The sequence below is a fragment of the Eleutherodactylus coqui genome, chromosome 1 (assembly GCF_035609145.1).
Source record: "Eleutherodactylus coqui strain aEleCoq1 chromosome 1, aEleCoq1.hap1, whole genome shotgun sequence".
Lineage (NCBI taxonomy): Eukaryota > Metazoa > Chordata > Amphibia > Anura > Eleutherodactylidae > Eleutherodactylus > Eleutherodactylus coqui.
In genome coordinates this window covers 126,613,355-126,639,996 of record NC_089837.1, presented here as the reverse complement: position 1 = coordinate 126,639,996, position 26,642 = coordinate 126,613,355, and the positions used below count along the sequence as shown (strand labels likewise).

Sequence of the window (26,642 nt, the reverse complement as noted above, 5' to 3'; positions counted from 1 at the left end):
AGAAGAGACCTCGAGGGAAAGAAGGATTGGGCGAGTTCAAAATCAGCATCACCAATCCTTAATTTTTGTTGGATATAACTGCACCATTAAGGCTTCTTTCACACGGGCGTTACACTTTTGGCTGCCTGCATCGTGTTTTTAGACCCATTCACGCGGCTGGGTGCAGCGTATATACAAGGCTAAACTCTCTCCCACTCCTTTCACCGGCTGATCCTGGCAATAGAAGCCGCTGCTAAAGTCCCTCTCCCTCCCCTTAACAGGAGCTTCCGGCTGATCTCGACCAGAAGATAGAGCAAGACCTATCTTTTTCGGATGCACGTAAACGCGCCCATCTGGAATCCACAGTGAATGCGCTATCATTTCCATCCGGATGATTTAACGCACTGGAAAATCTCCCATCTGAACAAATGCATTGGAATCCAACGCTTCAAATGGTCGCGATTTTCGGCTGATGTTTTATCGCGGTTCCAAGTGTTCGTGTGTATAAAGCCTTAGGCTGCTATTTCACAAGCGCTACCAGCAGCCACTAGAGCTCACATTCTCCAGATAATTGCAAGCGCAGGTGGTGCCAGGCAATTAGAGCTATTACCCAAGCAATAATGGCGTGTACCCGTACTATCTGCCAGAATGTACCGGCGCTTACAGGTGCAGCCCAGCAATTGTCAGGAAAACACAAGCACTAGCTCACGGTAGCACTCATTTAATAGCCCCCTTAAAGAAAAATCTAATTGAAATGCATTACCTGAATCGCTCCTTTCCAGAATGTTAATTTTCTAATAAAGCAAGGAATTTCATTTCCTCTGCCCCGCTCACTTTACACGTAATTGCTGGACAACCTCTCTAATTAATTCTGTTAGATCATGCAAATCAGAACATATTTTCAATTAATCTAAAGCATAACTAAACTTTAAGATGACTTTTCGGGAAAAGCCATCGTGTGTGTGCATGAGGGGAGCAGTAGCATTTCTGGACATTGTATGACTTGTATTCAGCATTTTTTGCCATATCTCCCTGCTTCTACTCTGCCAATTCTTATTGCCTGGCCTGCACAAACGTAGGAATCACTATGGCGCCTGACTGAGCATGTCTGACCACCGACAGTGGACAAATTAAATGGACGTTCTGAGAGGGAACCAAAAGAGCACCAGAGAGCGTCATAACTAAAAGGATTCAAGTAAAAAAAAAATATATTGCAGTCTCAGTAAATTAAGCTTACCTTCTAGTTCTGGGACAAAGGTTTTAGACCTGGCACTGGAAAAAGCAGTAGTACAACCTGCTGTTGGTCTTCTGTGCTGATGCTCCTCTGATCCACCGCTTTTGAGTCCCACTTTCACCTGTTCAACATGGCCGACTCAGTCTACAGACTACCTAATTCCCACAGTGCTTTGGTAGTGTTAGACTTCCAATGAACTAAACCTGCTCCCCGATTGGCCAGCACTGCTCACATGATCAGCACTGGCCAATCAGAGAGCAGGGCACAGTGTGCATCGGGTAGCTAGAAAATTTCAGCATCCTTAACTAGCGGATCAGAAGGACATCAGCAGGTACTATACCTTCTACCCTTTACTCCAGGGACAGAATTGTATCTCCAAATCGGAAAATGTCATATATATATCTATGGAATAACCCCTTAAAATGTAAAGTTCCTGATTAATATGTTCTTACCGGTATATCAGCTGGTGCTACTACAGCGTCAGTTCTACCAAGACATTTACACTACAGCATTTGGTCTACCAGGTCAATAACTGCTACACTCCCTCAGGCAATTAGTAGAAGAAAGGGACTACACTTAGAAGCTACTATAGTGTATGGTCTACTAATACATTTAGATACGTTATTTACTCATGCAGTCCCTCATTATGGACTTCTCATCCTCTCTCAAGTGGTAGACCATATACATTGAGGCTCAATGTACGCCGGACTCCGGCTCTGTGATTGACCTGCACAGTTAAGTTTGACTGCTCTGATAAGGATTAATGAACCGTAGTCTATGGATCCCGCTGTAGTCTTTGTGCTATAGTATCACCATTAATCTCCTTTATCACTAGTACTGGAGGGACCTGCATTAGCTGAAAATAGACCGGATACACAAGAAGTTTATGGTTCAACAAACCTCTCCAACACCAGAAAGAACAGCGTTTAAAGTAGGAGACCCATGTCACCCATAAAACAAACCTTTAACTTGAATTCCCAGCTTTTTCAGTGCTTCCTCCACAGACTGACTCTCTCTTTTCCGCATGAAGCCATTGTCTATATGAACTGCAATCACTTGGTCTTGGTTTAAGGCTTTGTTCAGCAGAGCTGTGCAGACTGTAGAATCCACTCCTCCACTCAACAGGACCTGAAAAGGGAGCAACCGGGCCTTTTCCATTAACCTTTCATTCTAATGTATATGAACTCTCAAGGCCCTGTCATTACAATGCAGCTTAGAAATGCGCATTTATTACTCACCAAGACCTTTGATGAACCGACTTTCTCCTTAATATCCCGTATACATTCAATCTCTCTATTCTGAACTGTGAAAGTGCCGCTACAGCCAGCAACATCGTACAAGAAGTTCTTCAACATGACTTTGCCATTCTCAGTTAGGCCGACTTCTGGGTGGAACTGGACCCCATACAGTTTTTTGGATTCGTTTGCTATTCCTTTAAAAAAAATAAATAAAAAAAGCATAGTCACACAACCAAATTTATTTAGAGAGAACCTGTTGCCATCTTTCCGCAGCCTTCTCTGAGAGCAGCACGGGGTAGTGACCGGCACACCGGTTACAGGGATATGTCTGCTGTATGTAACTGTGCAGTAGTTTGGGAGAAACTTGCATTTTATTGTTAGCAGCACACAAAGAGGACTACAAGAAGTAGTCTATCTTTGTGCGTGCTCTCACACCACAGCTCCCATTGTTTACAATGGGGCTGGTGGCAGCATCACACCATGTAGTAGTTGAACGTGATGCAAGGTCTGTGAGTGAAATCAATGGGAGAAACACGAGGCGAAGGTTCTCCTCATTCCCGAAGTGATGTGAAGTTTTTTTTATATGAAAACACCCAGCATCTTCAGGAAATTTACATGGTGGGAAGCGTGATACGGGGACGGGATTCATCCCCCCATATCACGCTCGCCCGTGTGAAGTTAGTAAGTTTTGATTGGTGGGGGGTTAGGATGCGAAGACCCCCACCGATTGCTAAAACGAATGGGAAGAAGTGCTTTGCCCATTCGACTTTAATTGCGAGCGATCTAACGACTGCATAGACTTTCTTTGGAGCTCGTACACCGCTCCGAGCAGTGACAAACAGCTGAATGAGCATAGCACGCAGATGAGTACTTCTGCCCGTTCACTTTAGTGACTGATGGGAGTCGCAGCACCCCCACCGATCAAAACATATATGTCACTTTAAAGGGCAAGTGTCATTTCATAGCAGTAAGGCATAAAGCTCTTGACTGTGCTAAGTTTCCGATCAGCTTTTCAAGGAGAGCCAAGAGGTTCATGGAATTATGCATTTTCTAGGAGCATTTCTGGTGATGGTGCCAGAAGTGTCGGCCGGCGCGCCTGCTCACATCCGCCATGCTGAAGAAAGAAGATCCAGCCGGCACGGAGGGGACCCGTGCTGGACCCGGAGAGGTAAATAGTTGCCTTTCTCCTGTCATGTCCGCGGGCACGCACGGATACCGCAGCGGCATTCAGCAGTGGAATCCGTGCATGCAAGTGGACATGAGGCCTAAGACAAGTGCAATTTCAATGCCTATATATTGCGTATGTACAGTGTTTTTTACGCATGTTGTAAGGAAACATCAGAAGAAAGTTAAAAAAGAAGCCAGAGAGCCCCTGAATGACAGCGTGTGTAAAATACACTGTTCATGTGAAGCAAAAACGCGGCAAAACAAAAGGATACGCAGTTCCCTGTGCCAGTATGACGCTGCAGTGTTTACGTAGGGTTTTACCGCACGGTCATGTAAGCTCGGCCTTAGGCTTCATTTACAGGCAGAACATAACAGAACATTTCAGCCGCCATTACTGGATTTACTATACATGAAATACTGGTAAAAAAGGAAAAATAACTCCAACTAGAATACACGGGGTCGTGTATATCCAGACGAGAGGAATGAGAGCGTGTAAGAGGTCACTATATAAATAGACGTGCAAGAAGGCGACCGGTGATCACATGTAGAACGTAAGATATATACCTGCTACTATGTTTCCAGATTGTGCAACAACCTTAAATCCATCAGCAACCTTGTCCACACTGTCTCCATGTGTCAGCAGTACAACCTCCTCCTTCTGTAGCCCCCTGGAAGCAACATACAAAACCATTACACAAGCAAAGACCGTAGCGCTGAAGCCTGGTGAGCGAGGAGAGAACATCCGCTGTATGTGACCGATAAGCTGGAGAAAACATCTGGAAACCTCTAGGTTTAGGAAGCTTCAAAAAACAACGTATAAACATATAAGTTGTACTTCTCTAAATAGACATTTACATGGGCGGATACATCCCCTGTAACAAGTGCTGATCGATGATACAGCAAGTCAATCAGCGCTCAGCTACTGCATATATATGTTGCAATTAATTAGAGGGCTTTTTGTAGAAAGTATTGCTTGTATAATCATTAGTACCTTCTCCCTTAAGGTCCATGTAGGCACAACAATTATCACTCAAAAGCAATCTTTTGAGCGATAATCGTTGCGTGCATTTACACGGCAAGATGATCGTTTAAAATTTACTCAAACGGAAGTTGGAGTGACAGTTTGGGGGGGGTTCACTTTGCATACGCTCTCAAGTAGCTAATTAGCTACTTAAGAGCTTATTAGTGTGTAAATGATGGCTCCCACTGTTTGAAGAGGACAGCGGGACCGCTGTCTTCTGTATACAGCTGCTGTGTTCTCGGAGCGCTCATAGTGGTATACAGCTAAGCGCTCCGAGCGAGGTATGCAGAAGACAGCTGGAGTGCTGTCTTCTGTATACTTCTGCTGTGTTCTTGGAGCGGAATACCAGCTGAAACAATAGTATCTGTGGTATCCTGTCGAGAACTGAGCATGCGATGCTGATAAGGTTCATCACAGATTTTCAGCTTGCTAAACGTTAGCGATGAGCGAATAGTGCACGAACAGTGCATGATGGCTGCCCATTTAGACAACGATTATATTCGAGTTTTATTGAGAATTATTGCTAATTTTGAGTGATAATTGTTGTGTCTAAATGGGCCTATACACTTCCCATTATTGCAAACAATGTCTCCTCTGTTTATATGCCCAAATATTTTTACGCCTGAATAAAAGATACGATAAGCATATTTATCATTTGTTGTTCAATCACTAACAATTTTTTCATTAAGCAATCATCATGAACAAATACTTGTATGGGCAACAGAGGTGTAAAATGAAGCTTCAGGGCCTCAATGCAAAATCTGTAATGGGGTCCCCAACTATAATGCTTTATTTATAGTACTGGGCTCCCTATACGGAGAAGAGAGGCCTTATGAGCCCCCTAAGGCTCCTGGGCCCGGGTGCAACCGCATCCCCTGCATCTCATATACTTATGCTAGTGATTGGCGATCATCATCCCATGTAAAAAGCCTCTAAGGGCTGGCATATTACACACGTGTGAGGTTCAAGTATTTCATGGACATCGCAGGGACCCATTATAACCTAATGAGGCTATGAAAATGTGCTAGTTTTCACATGGTCCATGTCGAAAAAAGAGAAAAGGGCAGCATGACCTCTAGTACACATCATGGAGAATAGGACATGCCACGTCCACTGTCCGCAGAGATCGGATAGCACATACATATGCCTGTGTGCTGTCCAATGAGAGTTGCGCCCGAGAAGCTTGGGCAAAGGGCACAATGCACAACAGTCGGCTGAAAGCAGCCTCAAACCACTATAAGTCTACAGAGCTAGCATGTCTGTAAGCTCTTACCGGAACAGAGAACATGTATTGTCAATACTGATGCTGAAGACGCCGTCCTCCCTTACATTCTTCTTATGGACAGTTCCTCCAAATACTTTATTCATCATCTGCAGAAAGAGGGGGGAAAAGGAGGTTTTTAAAAAATAAATAAATAAATAAAAAAAATCAAGAAAACCAATAATCTTACAATGGGATCAATCTTGGAGCATCAATAAGAAGCACCCTTACTAAATAACCCCTATATAGTACTCATTATTGGAGGTGGTCAGTCAAAAGGAAGTATGGGTGTCCCCGCTTGTCTTTTGCATCCAGCTGTTTTCTGCTCAGAGCGCCCGGCTGTTATACAGCTGAGCGCTCCAAACGGGGTTTGGACAACACAACTGGACCGCTCTGTTCTTCATACCCAGCCTTTCATCAGGGAGCAGGATACAGCTGAAACAATAGTATCAGCTGTATCCCGCTGTGAATCCCTGATAACTGATCTTTTAACATGCTGAAAGACAACGATGAGCGGCGGCTTAACGAAAACTGCACGATGTCAGTGCAGTTAGACACAACAATTATCGCCAAAAGATGGCTTTGAGAGATTTTTGAGTGAAAATCGTTGTGTCTAAATCAGTCTTAAGTGTCATTGGGACATTTAAAAGCGGCCTTACTGTAGCGATAGCCAGTTCTGTAAATGGGAAGATGGAACAATACTGCTATAGCGCCACCTATTGGAAGGCAGCATTCCTTCAAGTCAATGTTAGACTTTTTACAAGGCTTGTTAAAATGTCTGACATTCGACTTGAAGGAATGCTGCCTTCCAATAGGTGGCGCTGTAGATGTATTGTTCCATTTTTTCCATTTGCGTATTTCCCAGAGGAGCATAGATGGCCCTTATAAGTCTCCTCACTGGGTAAGGAGAAACCATACCCTTCTTGAGCCATTTCTGTGTGACGCCTTATGGTGCCTTCATTAGTAAAATATTCAGAAACTAATTTAACTGGAAAAATGCATATATCTATATAAATTTGGGCAAGGATAGAATTGGCGATGCAGACACATCACTATACTCTTACAGGTCATATGTAAGGCACTAGGAACAACCCACAAGCACAATGAGGTCTGTGCTACTGAACACAGTAGAGGCAGGCAGCAGAACTCAAAGCCGGCATCCTCTTACTGTGACAGCATCACAAGCTGCCAATAGGACTGATCAGATTCTAGATAATTACACACTGGAGGGTAATGCCTTCTATAGATTGATTTAAAGAAAAGCTTCCCGTCAAATATCATGAGCCGAGTGATGTACCACATACCTGCATGCCATAGCAGATCCCAAGCACTGGCTTTCCAATGGTAAAGATAGCAGAGTCAAACCACGGGGCATCTTCAGCATACACAGAGTTTGGTCCTCCTGATATAATGATTGCTCTGCAAAAGTAAAAGGTAGTATTAGAAAAGTCCAAACTGAAGTTCAAAGGAAGTCTGCCACCTAACTTTAATGGCCTGAGCAGATGGCACAGTTACATGTGCTGTTATGATGAATCCATGGATACCTTTATCAGTTTCCAGTGCGTTACCATTCCTGAGATATCCCTCCTCTATAATGTTGCGTGCCATACACAAATTAATCCTGGACCTTCCGATGGTCGGTCCACCTCTGTCTGTGGTCTGGACTCAGTCCCTCCTGATCACCAGAACAACCACCTCCTTCTGTACTTATGCTGTCTCTAGCTCCGCCTGCTGGAGAGGTCACGCGTTACACCTCAACGTGTGCACGCCATCAGTGTGACCAAGAAGCAGTCACCGCGCATGTACATGATCGCTCATAGCAGCTCACAGACATTGTGGAGGAACGCGTGACGTCCCCAGAGGGCAGAGCTAAAGATGTCCCCAGTGGGCAGAGCTGAAGACCGAAAGGGGTGGTTTTTTAGGTGATGAGAAGGAAATGAGCCTGGACCGCAGATAAAAGGTGGATGGTCCAGGGTTAATTTGCATATGGCACACAACATTGAGCAGGGATATCTCAGGAATGGTAGCCCACTACTAATAAAAGGTATCTATAGATGCATAACAGCAGCCATGTAGCTGTGTATTCTGCTTGTACCACTAAAATTAGCAGAGACACTCCCTTTGAAAAGTAACAGCATTTCATATCCCATTAATAGTATAAACTGAACAGAGCAGATGCTCTCCCGTCCATTGGTCAATATAATTAAGGGGTATTCCCCTGAATGTGCTCCTCTGCTGCCCACATTTTAGGACACACGAGGGCTACAATTTCATGATCAGTGGATGTGCTAGTAGTCAGACTCCCATCAATCAGCAAGTTAAGGCACACAGATGATCGCTCAAAATTTGTTCAAAAGATCGGGAGAATGACAGTTTGAGCAATCATTTTGCATAAGCTGCTAATAGGCATTAGTGACTATTCCCTTCATTTGCATGTAAATTAGCCTCCAGAGCTGTATGCGGAGAACAGCAGGAGGTCTGATCTCTGCATGCGGCTCCTTTGTTCTGCTGTGGGGCTGCAAGCTGAATACAATGCAATCAGCACTCCCTGTGGAGCTGATTACAGCATGCGATCCCTGCTATGAGCTGTCCAGCCGAACAATGGATTTTATGTTCACCTAAAAATCATCATTCAGCCGAAGAGTGAAGGGTGAGAGCGTTTACATACGATTACTGTTCAAATGATGGCTTTTGAGCGATAATTGTTGATTCTGGTTATTACACTCAGTAACTGCAACTTAAAGTTCCTTTACAAGGGACAAACAATTGGCTGAATAACTGCTCAAAAGGGCAAATTCAAAAGATAGCCATCGGGCATAATCATGGTTGCCAACAGGGTGACAAGCTGTAAGTCGCTAGTCTTTTCATTTCAGCTTACCAAAAAAAAAAAGTTACCAAAGGTCGTCTGGTGTAAAGTCACAGTCATTCGTATTTAAATTTCTTGCAGACAAATTTGCATAGGGATCCTCACCACGAATAATATATCGACATAGTGGCCGGCGCGGATCTCATTGTTTTCAATGAGAGCCTTTTCTGCAGATTGCCGGCCACTACACTGAGGTCTGCACGGAGGCTTCTCCTCCGATCTCTATTATTGCGGCACTGACAGCATGCGTCCGCTCAGCTGATCAGTCAGGATCCCGAGTGACGGACCCCAGTCGATCAACTATTGATGACCTACCCTGATAAGTCATCAATAGTATTTCCCTGGAAAACCCCTTTAACAGCCCATTACGGGGTGGAGATCATCATCTCCAAGGGTGTTAGAAAGAAAACCTTCCACTTGTATAGTCTGTCAGGAATAGGTTTACTATAACAGATCGCAAAGCCAACAGGTGACATTGCCAAATACTCTTGGGGGGGAATTTGGTGCTATAACGCACAAGTGCAAGGGACATGAATTTAAAGGGAACCTAACATCTCTCTACAGCACCATAAAATAAGTTATGTTTGGGAAGGTGACAATGAAACAGGTCATACTTTTTTTTTTTTGTAATACTCATCTGCTCCCAGATTCCCACAACGTACGAAAATCGGACTCTTTTCTGGGAAAGCGCACACACGGCAGTTCTGAAGAGAGTCAGATTTTATGGTGACAGTGCTGGATCGGGAGAGTATAAAAAAAAAATTAGTAATAATACATCCCCCTGACTCGTTGCCACCTTCCCTAAACAGCTTAATAAATGGTGCTATAGTGAGGTACAGGCTCCCGTTAAATAATCCATAGTCCACTAGTACTTACCAGTCTTTGATATCAGGGAAAAGACTGTCAGCTGAGACACCGCATCAGATCATGGATCTCGTCTGATACACGTGCCAACTCGCATGGCGGTGGGAAATGAAAAATGTTCATTTTCCTGTATCCAAGCAAACTATTGCAACAATCTCAGATAATGAGAAGCAAAATGAATAACAAAGTGATAGTAGGAAATAGTTGAAATATTCCAGGTGGCGGTGAGCTAAAGTTTACTCTAAACTTCCCAAAAACTTTAAAGTATAATCTAAAGTCTGTGTGAAAGAAAGCCTATGTCTACACAACACCGGTAACCTTGAAACCGCTTTCATGGAAACATTTCAAGGTTATGAAATAACCCCCCTCATTTATAGATAGCAGAAAAGCAAAAGCCACGGCACATGAGAAGGTCGTAGAGAAAGTCCCCCTACCGGAATCCCTGCTCTCGGATAGCAAAGGCTGGTGTTTCCAGTGGATAGATTTCAGACTGCACAAAGAACTCTCGCACCCGGCGGTCTATGACTTTCCCATACTGTGCGCCGGCGTCCAGAATCACCACCGCCCCCTCGTAGTGATGCTGTCCATCCTTTACGTCAGCTCCGGTCTTGGCAAGCTAAAGAAATATATAGAGGTTAGTATAAGTCCTGGCAGGGGTAATCTGCGAAAAAAAAGGGTCATAAGAACAATTAACAATTGTTCCACATAAAGAGGATTACAGTAACAAAAATACCAAAAACGGCACAATTGATTTCTTTTACCTTGGCCATAGCTGTCCGGGAGTATTTAGTAGAGGGTTATAGGAACAGCTACATTCGTACCTTAGAAGGAACTAGCAGTGGGTTGGAGCACACGAAGAGTCTAAAAATGGGTGCAGATAAGTTGATTACTACACTATGAACGGGATGTGTGGAGACACATGACCACTAGATAGAGGAGGCCATCAATGAATCAAAAACTGTGCAGGACAATTTACAGCGTAATTTAATAGGAAGGGGGATGAGCAGCCATGTCTGGACCATGTGAGCATGAAGGCTGCAAGCATTTACTAAGCCTATTATCTAACACATCCGGCTCTGTTAGTTCCACGTTTAGGAATCACAAGACTTCCATAGTCAATGCCCTAAGAGTCATTTAGACATGAGAGGACTAAGGGCTAATTCACACCAGTGTTAAAAAACCCATCTGTGTTGTATCCGTATTGCACAGACTGCAAAGAGGTATTCCGGACATTTAGTGGATTGGTGGGGGTCCACCACTTGGGATCCCTGCCGATCAGCTGATCTTCCTGCTCATTGTCAAGTGCAGCAGATTTATCAGTGGTCAAGGCTGGAAGTGTAACAGACAGCCTACTCCCACTGAAATCAATGGGGGTGATGCCTTCTATTACAGTTCCGTTTCCTCACTGCGGTAAGAGAAGAGCGTGTATCAGAAGGCATCACTCCCACTGACTTAAATGGGAGGGAAGCTGCCTATTACACTTCCGGCTCTGACCACTGATGCGTGCATACAGCATCAGATGATCAGTGGAGATGCCAAGTGGCAGATCAACTATTACTGACCTATCCTGAGCATAGGACATCGATAGTAAATGTCTGGGATACCCCTTAGGGTGCCTGCACACGAACGGAATTTCCAGCGCGTTATTTTAGGCACATAATCCGCCCCAGACCGCAGCCAATATACTCCTATGAGGATCCGCAGTTGTCCCCAGACGGACGGATTTGTATCACGTTTTTTCACGCGTGTGAAAAAAATCTGCGACCTGTTCTAATTTGGGTCGGATTCTGCGCGTGAAGCCTCCAATACAAGTGAATGGGTGCGTTTTTTCACGCAGTACATCCGGAGTGCAGCTGCGGATGGAGTCACTGGTTGCTATGACTACAGGAAGTAGGCATGGTAGGAGGCGTCCCAACACACAGCAGAGCTTCACAGGCAAATTTGTAGAGGGAGATAAGTAGTATTTCTTGCCAATGCAGGATGTAAGAATGCAAAATCTGTAGTAATGATTTCCTCTTGTGAATTTTTTTTTGCAGTGACTGAAATAAAGTCACGCTGGAGAAGCGCCTGAAAAAAGTTACATGGATCAACCATGCCCACAAAGACATCTGCTCACCGGATGAAAGCATGTTGCCAGAATAATTTAACGGTGCTCGCACAACCAAGAGGGACAAAACGGAGTCTGGGTGTTGGTTTTTAAGCCGTTTTCCAAGGAATGGACAGTTCTCTAGGGGTTGGGTTTACAATAAGGGGTGTCTGCTGGTTTTTCTGCGCGTTTTCTTCCGCAACACATCCGCGTATATCTGCGCGTGATTTTTGACGCATCCGCAAGCACATTTAGGTACCATACGCGCGTGAAAATCCGCTAGCGGAATCCGGAACGCTCGTGTGCAGGCGGCCTTAATGCATGATTCTTTCTTGCAAATTGGACTAGAATAACACATGCTGTGATTTTTCAAGCAGACCAGGTGCCCATGGCATAAATAAAGTGTGTGTGAATTGGTACATCGACTACTGTGGGTTTGTGCGCTGTCTGATTACAGTCAGTCGTAGACTAGGACAGCACACAGGTCCATATGAATTAGTCCTAAGGCAGCCACGCACATTACATAATTGTTAATGCAACCTGCAGATAATCTGTATGTAACATACATGCCAGCAGCCGGACTGTCCTCCAATGTCTGCCAGTCACTCAGCCCACCCTGCCTATGCAGGATGACCCAAACATGTATGTTTAAGGGCGAGTTTGGAGGAAGTAGCTCTGTTTGGCCGACATCTAAAGTTGTATGGCTTATGTGTGATCTGAGTCATGTAATCATTTAAGGAGCTTATTATCAGTCATAGAGAAAGGTATAAAAAGCAGAGGACAAACACATTATGAATCATCATGGCCCTCATGCTCAAGGAAATCTGTGAGGTCCTAGAAGCACCATACACACAAGTTATGGCCTCACGGGGACCGTTGAGTCTGGGGGTGTGTCCTTCATACTAGAAGCTGCCGCTTGGTGCATCGGACTCCTCTCTTCATTCCGTGCGCACACGCTGTCCATAATGAGGGGGTAGTGTGTGGAATAAAGAGAGGAGTACCAAGTGGTAGCTTCCCAGGCAGACAGGGAGGGAACAGAGAGGCAGGCAAGTATGGAACGTTGTAGGCCCAAACTCGACCGCCCCAGTGCTATAAGCTTATAACTTTAGATTATGGGGCTCTGAGTAGCTGACAAGTTCCCTTTAATCACTTCCTGACATCCGCTGTTGGGTGTCATCATATAGAGTGGTACAGGAGCCAAGACAGCTCCATATACAACAAAATGCTGGCAGTTTTTGAGCGACACCTGGCAGCAACTATTGGGATCGGAGATAACTCCAGTCCCGGTAGAGGGCCCTTTAGATGCCGTTGTCAATTTGGACAGTGGCATTTAAAAGACTACACAGAAGGATGAGGCTCCCTCTATCACCTGAAAGGCCCACCTGCAATGAGATCACAGGGCGCCTTTCAGTTGCCATGGCAGCGTTGGACCTTGTGAGGGCCCCCAGGCCTGCCATGAAAAACCTTAGGCCTCCCTCACACAGGGCGTTTGCAGAAACGCAGCGTTTTTCAACGCTGCGTTTACTGCAGATTCCACCCCATTTCAGCCAGTGTTTTGGCTGCATTTTTAGCTCGGCTGAAAACGCAGCCAAGGATGCTGAAAAGAAAAAAAGAAAGCTATACTCACCTAGCCGCTGCAGTCCGGGTCGCGGCCGCTGGTCTCTGCCGCTGATCCGGGATTCCCCTGCACTCCCAAGTCTATTGCCGTAGGCCAGGTTTGAGAACCCCGCCTCCAGCAATAGAGTGCTGTGATTGGTTGTCGGCACTGGCTCGATGCCCAATCACAGCCCTTCATTGACTGTCTCAGCCAATCAGAGCTTGCCGGCGCAGTACCCCCATTCTCAAGATTGAAGGGGGGGGGGGGGGTCTGACAGTTTAGCAAGTTATACCCTAACCTGTGGATCATAGATAATTAAATGGGCTGTACCAAGTTAAAGGGGTTCTGTCATTAAAAACAAAAAATTATATACTTACCTATTGCTCCCCAGGCAACCTTACCTCTCCTCTTCTCCTCCCAAATCTTCTCCTGGATCGTCTAGCAGCTTGTGTCACGTGACCTGCAGCTGCCTGATTTAGCTGGATCCGGTGATGTAACGTACATTGCGCTGCATTCTGCTTCCTGCAGGTCAATGTACGCATACGTCACTAGTGACGTAGCGTTCATTGCCCAGGCAGGAAGTGCGGAATGCACGGCTGGTGTCCCTTTCGCCATGGGAAGTAGTGGGTGTACACCACTGTTGGGCTGCTTGACAGCCAGGTGACGCCCCCACTTCCTCATTGGCTGGGTGCATTAATAGGGGGGTACCGGAAGGCACAGGGGAGAAGGCACAGCAGCGGCAGCGCAGAGGAGCATCAAGGGACAAGGCAGAACAGCGGGCCAGCAGCAAAGGCTCCTGCGACACAGGAGCTTCAGAGTGGGGGTCCTTCAGCGCCGAAGCATCAGGGGAGAAGGCAGAGCAGCGGTACAACAGCGGAGGCTCACAGCGGGGGAACGACACAGCCGGAGCAGTGGACCAATAGCGGAGGCTACCGCACCCCAGGGGAGCGTGACAACAGGGGACGGAGAGCAGAGCATCAGCAGGGCAGATCCTTGTCTGCAGGGGGGAGGATGGAAGAGCCAGGAGCAGGAACTGAGCTCCCGCCCCCTCTCCACCCCTTGCCACTATTTGCAATAGGAGGGGGCGGAGCTAAGTCGCGGCACTTAGCTCCGCCCCTCCCCTCCCATTGCAAATGGTGACGAGGGGGCGGGAGCTCAGTTCCTTCTCCTGGCTCTTCCATTCTCCCCCCCTGCAGACAAGGACAGCATATATGTATGTATGTGTACTTATATATATACAAACATACATATATTTTATAAATATCTAGTGTGTGTGTGTGTGTGTGTGTATCTCCCTCTGCTTGTGTATATACAAGCATATACATACATACATCTATCTATCTATCTATATATATATATACACACACACACACATCACAATGCATTGTTCTCACAAAGCGCATAGCACTTGCATATTTGCTTTGCGCAATGTTGGTCTGAGTTACTTGGACTGAAATAGTGCTCACTTATGTAAAATCAGCCAAAGGGAATGAATGTAACATCACCAAAGACATAAAGCAATATTTTGCCCTCTGTTGTCAGCATGCTATTATCGTGTCCCTCAAGTGTCAATGCATAATGCATCCCATGTGGCAGCGTGCCCGCCTGTATCACATCTTGTATCCAAGCTAGAGGTGGTACAACAGGGTACTACAGCCTCCATGCTCGCCTGTATCACATCTTGTATCCAAGCTAGAGGAGGTACAACAGGGTACTAGAGCCTCCATGCTCGCCTGTATCACATCTTGTATCCAAGCTAGAGGAGGTACAACAGGGTACTAGAGCCTCCATGCCTGCCCGTATCACATCTTGTATCCAAGCTAGAGGAGGTACAACAGGGTACTAGAGCCTCCATGCCCCCCGTATCACATCTTGTATCCAAGCTAGAGGAGGTACAACAGGGTACTAGAGCCTCCATGCCCGCCCGTATCACATCTTGTATCCAAGCTAGAGGCGGTACAACAGGGTACTACAGCCTCCATGCCCCCCATATCACATCTTGTATCCAAGCTAGAGGAGGTACAACAGGGTACTAGAGCCTCCATGCCCCCCGTATCACATCTGGTATCCAAGCTAGAGGCAGTGCAACAGGGTACTAGAGCCTCCATGCCCCCCGTATCACATCTTGTATTCAAGCTAGAGGTGGAACAACAGGGTACTAGAGCCTCCATGCCCCCCGTATCACATCATACATACATACAATAAGACCAGCTTTACATAGATGTAAGTGCAATTACGCACACTGTTTTGCACATTTTTATCTCTCTGTGGGCAGCCGTACACAGGTGTAATCACATGTATGCTCTCTATTGCGGAACGTACATGTCCTATGCAGTGTGTGTGTGTACGTGTGTGTGTGTATATATATATATATATATATATACACACACACACACACACATCTTGATACATATACGCATAGATAAATTTATATATACATACACTCATACAATACATTGCATGGGGAATATTCAAAGGGGTAAAAAGACACAGGTATGTGTTTCCTGTTTTTACCATGTGGAGTGACTACTGTGAGTGATTATTGTAACTACTGTGAGATTGTAAGGAAGATCTGGAAGCCCTTGGGAAGTGTTGGGTGTTCAGCGACAGAGGCAGGGAGAAACACTATCAGATTTTGGTGGACTGCAGGCAGGACTGCACAGCTCCAATCACTGCACTGGATCACTGGATGGGCGGAAGTAGCTTTGTGAGGGCGGAAGTGGTCAGCACAGCAAGGGGTGCTGGGAGATGACCTTCTAGCAGGAGGGGCTGAAGATGTAAACAGACCATGGAGGTGAAAAATGGAGCCTAGGTAAGTACTACTTCTGAAAAAAACGTTTTGTATGTGTTATTTACCACAGGCTGTGCCGGCAGGGCAGATTTATTGGAGAAAAAAAATACAGATTGTAATGACAGAACCCCTTTAAGTTAAAGTTTTTTAGGTCCATATGTAGGAGAAGTTAGTAAAAAAGTATTACAAGCACAGGATTTATATTTGTAGCTTTCCTTGCACTTAGATAAGTTATGGACAGTCGCCTAGATACTACAGATCGGTCATCGCCGACCAGAGGCTCTGGAGCCTACAGATGCACCAAGAGCTTACCATGAACTTCCTGGACCAGTTTGTTTACCCTTTCACTTACTTTACAAAGGCTTTAGTTATGCCAAGATGAGAGAACAATAGCTTTTTAACAGCCTCAGATAACTTGTGGTGGAAAGGTATTCCACACAAGATAACTTCAAGGACATCCCAATGTGGCTCGCCATAGGACTACCAAGTTTTGGCCATATGCACTGACAACTGACATTACTGCAGTCACACTGACCACTGAACCGTGCCAATCTGAAAGGCATATTTACAAGGAAATACAAATCAGCATATGTTCACAAATTAGTGATTTCTTATTCCTCCATATTTAACCCCTTAGGGACTGGCCTATTCTGCACCTTCACAACCAGACTTTACCCATTGTGGCATTTCAAGCACCATAACATTTTTTCCATTAACATACCTGTATATGAGAGCTTATTTTCTGTAGGACGAGTTGTATTTTTTCGGCTAGGTTCCCACACGGCGTATTGCCAGTGGAAATCTCACTTTGGCCGTAGCGAAAAAGCACATGATTTCTGCCAGGGAAGGCGCTGCTTAGAAACCCGCAGCACTTAGCTGCGGGTTTTGGAGTGGCATGGCCGCACGCTTTTCTGTTGTGGCCAGCTCTCCCATAGAGGAGAGCGTGGCCACAACGGAAAGAAAAAAGGACATGCTGCGGCTGGCGAACCAACGCCGCAGCGCCGGCTACTGCCGGCTTTGCTGCGATGGATTTGCCGTCCCGTGTGGACGAGATTTCTCAGAAATCTCATCAACGTAGTTGGCTAATCCTGGGATTAGCAGCCGCAGGCGGATTCACGGCGGCGAAATTCCGGACAGAATGTCCGTGGAAAATCTGCCCTGTGTGAACCTAGCCTTAATGTCAGCACTTTGGTGAGATATATATATATATATATATATATATATATATAATGTACCGTTTAAAGGGGTTGTCCAAGTTGTTCCATTTTGGTACAACCCCTTCCCCACTGAGTAACATAACAAATTGTCATATATTCACCTCTCCTCGCTCCTACTGAAACCCATGGTGACGCTTGGTCCCCCCGCTCCGGTCTATTACTGCTGCAGTCCCGCCTCATTTACGGGACATCACAGGGGGCCACAGCCAACAGAACTCAGCGATCCAGGCCTGGATAAACAAAAACGGCCGCACCAGCTTCTCTGCCTGTCAGATGCACACCGTGTTATTATGTATGCATCATTAGTAGAAGACATATCTGCTTTGATTGACCAGTGCCGCCGATATGATCGGTCAGGACAGAATGTAGTGTCTTAGACTACCAATACATAGTAATGTACAGTGTGCGTCAGGTGTTTAGGGAAGCAGTTCGGACATATTTGTTTGTCCAGGACTGAAAGATTGCTTTAAAACAAAAAACAAAAACTCTATAATAAAAAAATATAAATATATTTTATTTGCGTTGTCACATACAACGATCCATAACATTTGTTAGGTATTAGTGTATCTTGTCGCCACCAGGAAGTACTGGTGGAGTCAAGACTGACTGCCTGGTGATGCCCCTTCAAGGTGATTGGCTGCAGAGAAGGCTCGGCAATAGGCCCTGGCAGGTAACTATTATTAGCCATTGTCCTCTAGTCATTTTCGCTGCAGCATATTATTCCCTGATGCCGAAATCCCTGCAGCTGCTCTCCCCGACTGTTAACACATCTCTCCGCGGCAGTTTTTTTTCCCCCAACCCTGGGTTTCCTGCTGCAGCTGCTTATCTCACCGAGCGCCCCGCTGCGGCTGTTAGGTCCCCAGCGGTGTGTTCCCAGGCGCTGCTGCTTCTGATCAAGGTCTGGCTCTCCGTTGTGTCCTGTGCGGCGCCCATGTCTGATGACTGCCCATGTGACATCATCCGTACCGGCTCACTTCGGCGGCTTCCCGGCCCTTACATCTGCTTGCCGATTCTGCTGCTTTGTCGCCGGACGTTTGCAGCTGCGACCTCCGATCAGCAGTGAGGCTGTCTGTTTTCTCACCCGCACGGCGGCAGGGGAACGACATCAACGGCACTGCAAGAGGTATTCATAGTTCCACTGTATATTGATTGTTGCCTGCCGTGGCCTGTCAGGGATGATTTTACTTTTAGCATAACATAATTAGTTGTAAATACTTCAATGTTACAACTTGAAAGTATGTACAACTAATTACGTAAGGCAACAATCAATATACAGTGTCCTGCTAGGACCTTTCTGACGTCAACCAATGGGGAGATGGGGGAGTGACAGGGTCGTTACTCCTATCAAACTCCTAGCTTCCTGGTGGCATCAAGATACACTAATACCCATTTTTTATTTCCCTGCCAAATGAGCTATAAAAGATTTGGCTTATTGAGATGTCCGGTACAGGTGACTTTTTATTGTGTTTGTTTTGGAAGGCAGATTAACGAAAAAAAATTCTGTCAGTTATTTGTTATGCCATTACTGTGTGGGATAACATATGTAATAGCTTCACAGTACAGGTCATTACGGAACGTGGCAATACCTCATTTTTTTTTAATGTTAACAAAAAAAAACATGTTTTTCGCTTTAAACTTCTTTTGTCCGTCTATCGCTAGTTTAGTACACTACACTACTTATGTAGTGCAATATACCTTTGACAGCTCTCTTATTCAGAGGCAAGGCCTAATAGTCTAGGTTGTATGGCAGAGTCGGAGGCCTTAAAGGGGTTGTCTCGCGCCGAAACAGGTTGTTTTTTTTTTTTCAATAGGCCCCCCATTCGGCGCGAGACAAACCCAAAGGATGGGTTAAAAAAAAAAATTATATATATATATATATATATATATATATATATATATATATATATAAAACTTACCCGAATCCCCGCTCTGCGACGACTTCTTTCTTCCTTCCTTCTCCAAGATGGCCGCCGGGATCTTCACCCACGATGCACCGCGGGTCTTCTCCCATGGTGCACCGTGGGCTCTGTGCGGTCCATTGCCGATTCCAGCCTCCTGATTGGCTGGAATCGGCATACGTGACGGGGCGGAGCTACGATGACGACGCGGGACCAGCTCTCCGGCACGAGCGGCCCCAATCACCAGGCAGAAGACCGGACTGCGCAAGCGCGTCTAAAAACGCCAGAAGACAGCGAAATTAGACGGATCCATGGCGACGGGGACGCTAGCAACGGAGCAGGTAAGTGAATAACTTCTGTATGGCTCATATTTAATGCACGATGTATATTACAAAGTGCATTAATATGGCCATACGGAAGTGTATAGCCCCACTTGCTGCCACTAGACAACCCCTTTAACGCCACAGGTTGCCATGGTAGCGCATCGGCAGCTCATGATGGCATTGTGCGATGCCAATGAGTGGCAGAGGGAGCCCCCTCGATCGTCAACTCTACATGGTCCTTATACACAAAGGCTGGAGGGTGCTTCAGTGATTATTGCTCCTATGCCTTCACACAGGAGCGATGACCACTCAGTGTATCATGGCAGAGATTGTTTCTGCCACCCTCTTCCATTCACAGTAAACAGGCCGATTGGCATTTGATTTTTATGCCTGTAGAAATCGAATGACGAACTAATTATCGTTTGTTCAGTATAACCGCCGGCAGCGACTGAATGCCGACCATCAGATTCCCAGGAGAATCAGAACAATTATGGTTCGGTATAAAAGGGCCCTTACATGTGATTGCTCCTGAGAATAACACATAGGACTGCAATGGCCAGGATCAGAGGTCCCTGCGCTCCCAGCCGTGACAGCAGGAGCCCAATGTCAGACGGCCGACCCCTAGCGCTTCCCGGCAGGGAATTCCTGCAACAGCCCCTTTTAGGCAAGCCGATGTATCGTTTTAATGAGCGAGTGACTTCATTGTATGCTCGTTCGCTCTCGTGCAGCCTCTTCAGACAGGCAGATACGGTACTGGTGCATCTTGTCTACACCGGAAGCGAGATATTTGACAGCTCTTAGCAGGAAGAATGGCCCTGTCGGGCCCTAGCTGCCGATTGGCTGCATTGCTGTCTGGCCGGTAATACACTTACAGCGCCCAGCACACTGTAGAGGGCAACAGGGAGACTGACCGCCTGGGCGTCAACAGTCTGACGCGGCCAGCCGTGATGGAAGTGCGCCATGGTGCTTTCAACCCATCTGGCCAGGAACAGACCAACAGCAGAGCAGTGCGCACACTGCGGAGGCAGACACAGTTACAGCACAGAGTTCAGAGGCCAAGAGGGAAGAGTGACCGGCTGCATGGCAAGAGCCTGCCGCCGGCAGCAGTGAAAGGAAGTGCGCAGGCATTGTATCGGCCCCCCGGGCAAGCCATCCATCCATCACTTAGAGGCTGCCAGGAAGCAGGTCAGCACACACGTCGCAGGCCGGTGAGAGCGGAGAGGAGAGGGTGCCGGATCCATTATAGCCAGCAGGGGAGCAGGCGAGCAGAGACATGGGAGCCCGTCCGAGTGCCGGGTCATAGGCAGCCAAGATGAAAGTAGAGCCACGCACTGCCAGTGGAGTGAAAAATGGCAGTGGAGATGGACCACTGTCAGGTCAGCTGCGAGATCGCAAAGGTAGATACCAGTGCTTATGGGACAGTGTCAGGAGCAGGGATGGGAGGCCAGCGGGGAAAGTGACAGGCTGCATCAGCCAATCACCAACTGTGGCATCACCAGCCTGTCCCCTGTAGCTCAAGCCCGCTAACCCATGGGTCCACCCAAACTTCTGGTGGAGACAAGGTGCACCAGTACAGGCAGATACATTGTTGGCTCGCTCAGACGAGAAATCCTACAGTCGTTCACATTTACTTTCTAAGTGACTAAGAGGAACTGAACGAGCGCTGGTTAAACCGATGGATGCACAAATATGAACTCCATTCTTTTGAATGGTGTGATTCACATGGCCGATTCTCCCCCCCCCCCCCCCCCCCCTCACTTTGGGGTTAAAAAAAAAAAAAAAAAAATCGCAGACGTTCTATCTTATGTTTGTCCTCCCCTCGGAACGCCATGGCTATCAATGGTACATTTAAAGACATCGCGTGGCACTCGCACGTTGTACGATGCGATGTTTCCTGCTGAAATCAATGGGAAACACTTGCGACCCTCTAGCGCCGGTGAAACATGCTCCCACGATCACAATTTCACAGAAGTAATACGAGGCATTTGTGAACGAAAACAGCCTGGCATCCGCATGTAAAACACACGTGTGCCTGTAGCATCGGACTAGACCACCATCTTATTACAGCAGCCTAGCCTGCGGCTCCTTAGTGGCCGCTGTAAATATACGTATGGCTGGTCGCTAAGGCGTTATTATGTTTCTACTTCATTTTTTTAGTTAAATGGGGCTCCAAAACTTCACTAACATTTGAATATGGATCACAAGGTACAAAAGTTTGGGGGCTTCTGCTGTAGTCCAGTTTCAGGATAGGGCACATGAACTGAGGATGCCATCTTGGCAAAACTCCATTGGTTGCACTTTTCATTCATTTTGGTTCCAACCACCAAACACTGCAAATTAAAACCGCAACGCACCAAAAACGCAAGTTGCGTTGCGTTTTTAACATCAGAAAGTCCCACTGACAATTGGAAAAAAAAACGTAGCAAATTTGCAGCGGACAAAAAAAAAAAAAACGCTAGTGGGTAGGTGCCCTAGGATGGAAGTTTCATTCTGCAGTGATGGCAGGGCATCATATTGGCATGTCTCTAGCCCTAGATCCCGTGCACACTCCATATACATTATCTTTCAGTCTGGGGGAAATAAAAATAATTTATGCCCATCCCAAACTTTTCCAACCAAATATGGTTTAAAAGTTTTGTCCCCTTAGAGAGGACCCCGTGGACGCCGGCCAACACATCAGCAGTGCTGAGCTCAGATAAAGGTTATTTCTAGAGGGCGACGACTTCTGCCACATCTGATCCCACCAGTGTGTCACACTATGCAGACGTCTCAATGACCCGCAGCGTTCTACAGCTAGCTCATGTCTGGGCTGCTGGCAGTGTGACTGGGCACCTAGGAGGGCATCGCACCCACAAAATCACTGCGACCACAAGATATCTGGCTGTTCTTGGGATACCAAGAGAATACTGAGTGCTTCCGAGAGTCGGGCGCACTTGTCTGATTATTGGGTGCGACGGAAATATCCGGCCATGTGCGAACAGACGCAAGGCATTCATAAGATAAAGTGATGGATATTACAGTGTTTCCCTAAAAATAAGACAGGGTCTTATATTAATTTTTGCTCCAAAGTATTTTTTTTTACATGTATAGCTGCCTGGACACAATTTAAAAATCACACTATGGCTTATTTTCAAGGTAGGTCTTATTTTCAGGGAAACAGGGTAACCGGGAACTGCTGTGCGATGGGACATAGCTTCCTGCTTCCGCAATGTGGTATCAGCCCAGGGCGCTTTCAACCGGGAATATCCTGCGAAACACAAATATGAACGCCATTCACATGCACGCTCTATTTTTTCGCGTTCTTTGGAACGCATCACCCGTTGTTTTCACCGGGACAGGAAAACAGTGGGAAACTCTTGCCAATCCTCTGACGCAGCTGATCGCAACCTGACAGAACTGATGGCACGTTCACGGGCGTGATATCACGCTCAGCCGCCTGCGGGTAGCCTAAATGCCCATGGGGTGAGGGAGCTCTCCCCGCAGCACACGGCTACTCTCACACACAACACGTTTTACCGCAGCATTCCATACGCTGCACTAAACGCTGTAAAACACTTCTATTGATTTTGGACTAGCGGTCAAACGCGGCGTTTCTAATGCTGTGATTTGCGAACTGTGTCTACTCTAGTTTAGTGCATTTTAGCACTTTTTAACGCACCAGATCATCAACTGTAACGATGGGGGGCATTAAAAAACGTGTAAAACATGTTCAAAAACACAGTAAAGCGTAGCGTTTTACCAGACGCTGGTGTGAGGCCCCTTTCACACCCGCCGCTAGTATTTACGTTGTTGAACTTTCTTGTTGAAGCTGAAAGAAAATCCCAGAACAGCCGGATCGGGCGCCAGACTGACCGCACGGATTATAGGAGGGTCCATCCAGCTTTTGGTGAAATAGCTCAGCATGCTGCACTATTTTGTCCTGGCAGCTGTGAACGGGTGTACCCGAGCCCGGCTGTAGGTCGGCACTGGATTACCACCTCACGGCATTATTATACACTCTACCCCCGGAAGGAGATGTTGCTGCATGCTGAGTTTTGCAGCAAGATGACATCTCCGGCTACCTACACACGGACAAGCACAATACCGCGCTCGTGACCTGTGGATGTGAGGCGTTTTCAGGCAACAACGCATTGCATCTGTGAAGGTCCGATCCTGGAGCCACACGCTCCTGCACATCGCAGGGTACGGGGAGCCATGCCAGGCATTAAAGGCTCCACTGAAATTAATTGGCAATGCGTTCTGAGGAACGCGAATAGATCAAGCGTGCCGTGATTCTTCCCGCACCGCGATGTGGGAAAACATCCCCCGTGTATATGACTCCATACAAAACAATGGGGTTCATATTTGTGTGAGATATTTTCGGCCATGTGACACCGGCCTCAGATAGATGTGCAAATAATTAGTTGTGGTGATTAGATGAACGGTCTCGCCACCTGAGGCCCTAAAAGTGGTTCCCCCCTTGGCCTATAAGAGGCTCTCGGAGGCTCCTTCTGTGTGGTGACCTCTTCTTCCGTTTGTGTAGAGCTTGTTGACCACTAGACACCTCAACGACGCAGAGAAGGGATGTCACCCCGTTACCAGAGTCTGAGAGGGGCGCATTATTGGGGATGTGAGAAGCTGGATGGTCGTATCGATGAATTACCCGCCATCTGGGGCGTTCAGACCAGACTGTTAGATGTGGGGACCAGTGGATGCGTGAGGGCTCACACATAAGGGGACCGGGCTCAGGACATCCCAAACAGACCACCAGTAGAGAGGAGCGTTTGACAAGCGCAAGCAGCAACAACCCCTTAATTGTCGGCCATCCAGAGACAGGGGGCGCCATCGTTACAGGCCGCTGTGTGTGTCGGTCAGAACCATTTCCAGGCGCTTGGCTGGGGGACATTTGGTCTCATGGCCCCCATTACATGTACGGCCTATGAGACCCACCGTTGTCTCTGTTTGCACCACTTTTAGGGCCTCATCTGATCCCACCACAACGCTCATCATTACACATCTGCCTTAGATGTAACCGCATGCCGGGTTTGGCAGCAGGACGACTCCTCCTAGCATTCTCCTCCGCACTGCTCTAACACACACGTCACGCAGCGCTATACAGATACCATCACACGGCTTCCACTAGAGGTCCTTGTACACGGGCTGATCATCAGGCCCTACGTATGCTTGTTCGCCTGACAACAGGGCTGAGGAAGAGCCACCAGCGGACGAACAAGTAAACGCTCACTTACTGGCTTGTCACGTGGTTTAGGTGGGTGTAACAATGCTGGCTGGTCGGCTGCACATCCCCCCGGGCACCAGATGAGCTGCGCGGCCGACCAACAGCTGTAGGGGGCGAACGACCGTGTTTATATAATCCCAAGATCTAAAGCTATATCCCAGGACAGGGGGTGAGATTGGTGGGGTCTCAGCGCTGACCTGCGTCTCCCACTCACAGTGACAGACTGCAGAGCCCTGGGCGAGCGGACGCGCCATTCATATCTAAGGAGCTGACAAGTTACTGAGCGCTTGTAGTCCGCTATCACCGCAGGCCTATTGAATCAATGGCGCGGCACTGCGCAGGCACAACATGGCGCTCCAGCCAACCTCCTCACTGCCGGGGGTGCCGTAAGGAGGAAGGGGTCCTGCTCTCTGGATGTGAGACCCCCAACAATCAGAGAGTTATCTTCTATTCTGTGGATATGGAATAACTTTAAAGGGGTTTTGTGTTAAATCCTTCCCTATTCCTCCCCCGTCAGTCTTCTTACCGCATCTTCTTGTGCGGATTAAAGGGGCGGTCCGGTTACTGGCCAACCCTTTTATGGTAAGACCCCTTGTGTGACAATCAGCAAGAGATACCCACCCCTCCGTAGCCCGCCAGGATCCGGCACTGCGGTGCCAGGCTTATGACAGATGTCATAGGAAGTCACATGACCACTGCAGCGTCACCGCCCGCTCTCCTGGCATCGGCCTTATATTCTAAGCGCCATGATGCCAGGAGATTAAAAACGTGACATTGTAACCTATCATTGGCTGCAGGGATCACATGATTTCCTATGACATCATATGCTACAACAGACCCGGGACCGCATCGAGTGCAGCACCGGATCCTGGGAGCCACGGAGGGGTAAGTATATCTCTGTTAGTTATTTTAACATAGCGGGGTCCTAATGAAGAGGGCATGTCCAGTGACCGGACCACCAATGTAACCAATCAAATGAATGGATTCTTTCGAGGTGGACAGAAATTGCATGGGAAAAAATAATAATAATTGCCCATGTAAATACACCCTAAAAGGACAGGTTTTTTAGAATGTGGGTGGAAATGGGAGAGCCACGAGGAAATCGGCACACAAGCGGTACTAACCGCTGACCATCATGGTAAGGGGGCTGCAGGAAATAACGGACACTCACATCTTCCTACTGGCAAGTTTGACCAAAGTGCAACTCCCATGCCCTCCCCACTGCACAGTCATGTCCAGCAGCTCCCCCCTGCAGTACATAGTGGTGAGTGCCCTGTATGTGGTGCAGCACACACGTGACAATGTGCGCCCCACGTGTGCTAGCAGCGGACTGGCAGATGGGCAGCAGTCATGTCCGGGCACACACACCCCGGGCCGCAGTATAGCAGGCTGCGCCCCCGGCGGACATGACAGTCCGAGCAGCAAGCGCTGCGCTCTCCGCATTTACACCGTCACCCCCTGTCAACTGATAGCAGGCAAGGCCTCGGCCGGGGGGCTTCTGACCCCCAGCTCACTGCTGCCCTCCTCTGTTCACCCCCGGATCTCCCTGGCCCCGGGCCGGCACTGACCTTGGAGTCTCCGTTACATAGAGCCATGAGTAGCCGCGGGGTGAGCGGCAGGTCGGGGATGTCTCTCTGAGAGCTTGGCTTTGGCGCCGGATAGAATGGTGGTAGAGAGAGTGTGATCCGCAGTCTCCCCGCCTCCTGTTCATTGTCCACCAGGTGGAGCCCTAGAGCTGCGGCCTGATGACCCGGGCCTGACGCTCAGGACGCCATATTAAGTGTGGGGAAATCGCCCGTTCTGCGATTCGGTCGTCTTTGGTGCATTAAATGAAACCTTTTCTTCAACCAAGCCGTCAAACCGGTTTTTACCATGCGGTTAT

General features: G+C 47.4%; 1 protein-coding gene across 2 annotated transcripts in view; it reads right to left on the bottom strand.

Annotated features, from left to right (window-relative positions):
- GMPS (guanine monophosphate synthase) overlaps positions 1-26,475 on the bottom strand; it is a 45,466-nt gene extending 18,991 nt beyond the window's left edge. The window contains exons 1-8 of one of the 2 annotated variants that reach the window (XM_066600198.1): positions 26,329-26,473; positions 10,392-10,491; positions 10,065-10,246; positions 7,205-7,319; positions 5,913-6,010; positions 4,183-4,286; positions 2,452-2,645; positions 2,176-2,341 (exon numbers count right to left, since the gene is read on the bottom strand). In XM_066600198.1, coding sequence (XP_066456295.1) covers positions 2,176-2,341; positions 2,452-2,645; positions 4,183-4,286; positions 5,913-6,010; positions 7,205-7,319; positions 10,065-10,246; positions 10,392-10,400 — 868 coding nt within the window. In that variant the 5' untranslated portion in view covers positions 10,401-10,491; positions 26,329-26,473. Of the gene's footprint in view, positions 1-2,175; positions 2,342-2,451; positions 2,646-4,182; positions 4,287-5,912; positions 6,011-7,204; positions 7,320-10,064; positions 10,247-10,391; positions 10,492-26,328 lie in introns of both variants that reach the window. The other variant, XM_066600189.1, reaches the window with a different exon arrangement.
- Between the last annotated feature and the right edge of the window lie 167 nt (positions 26,476-26,642).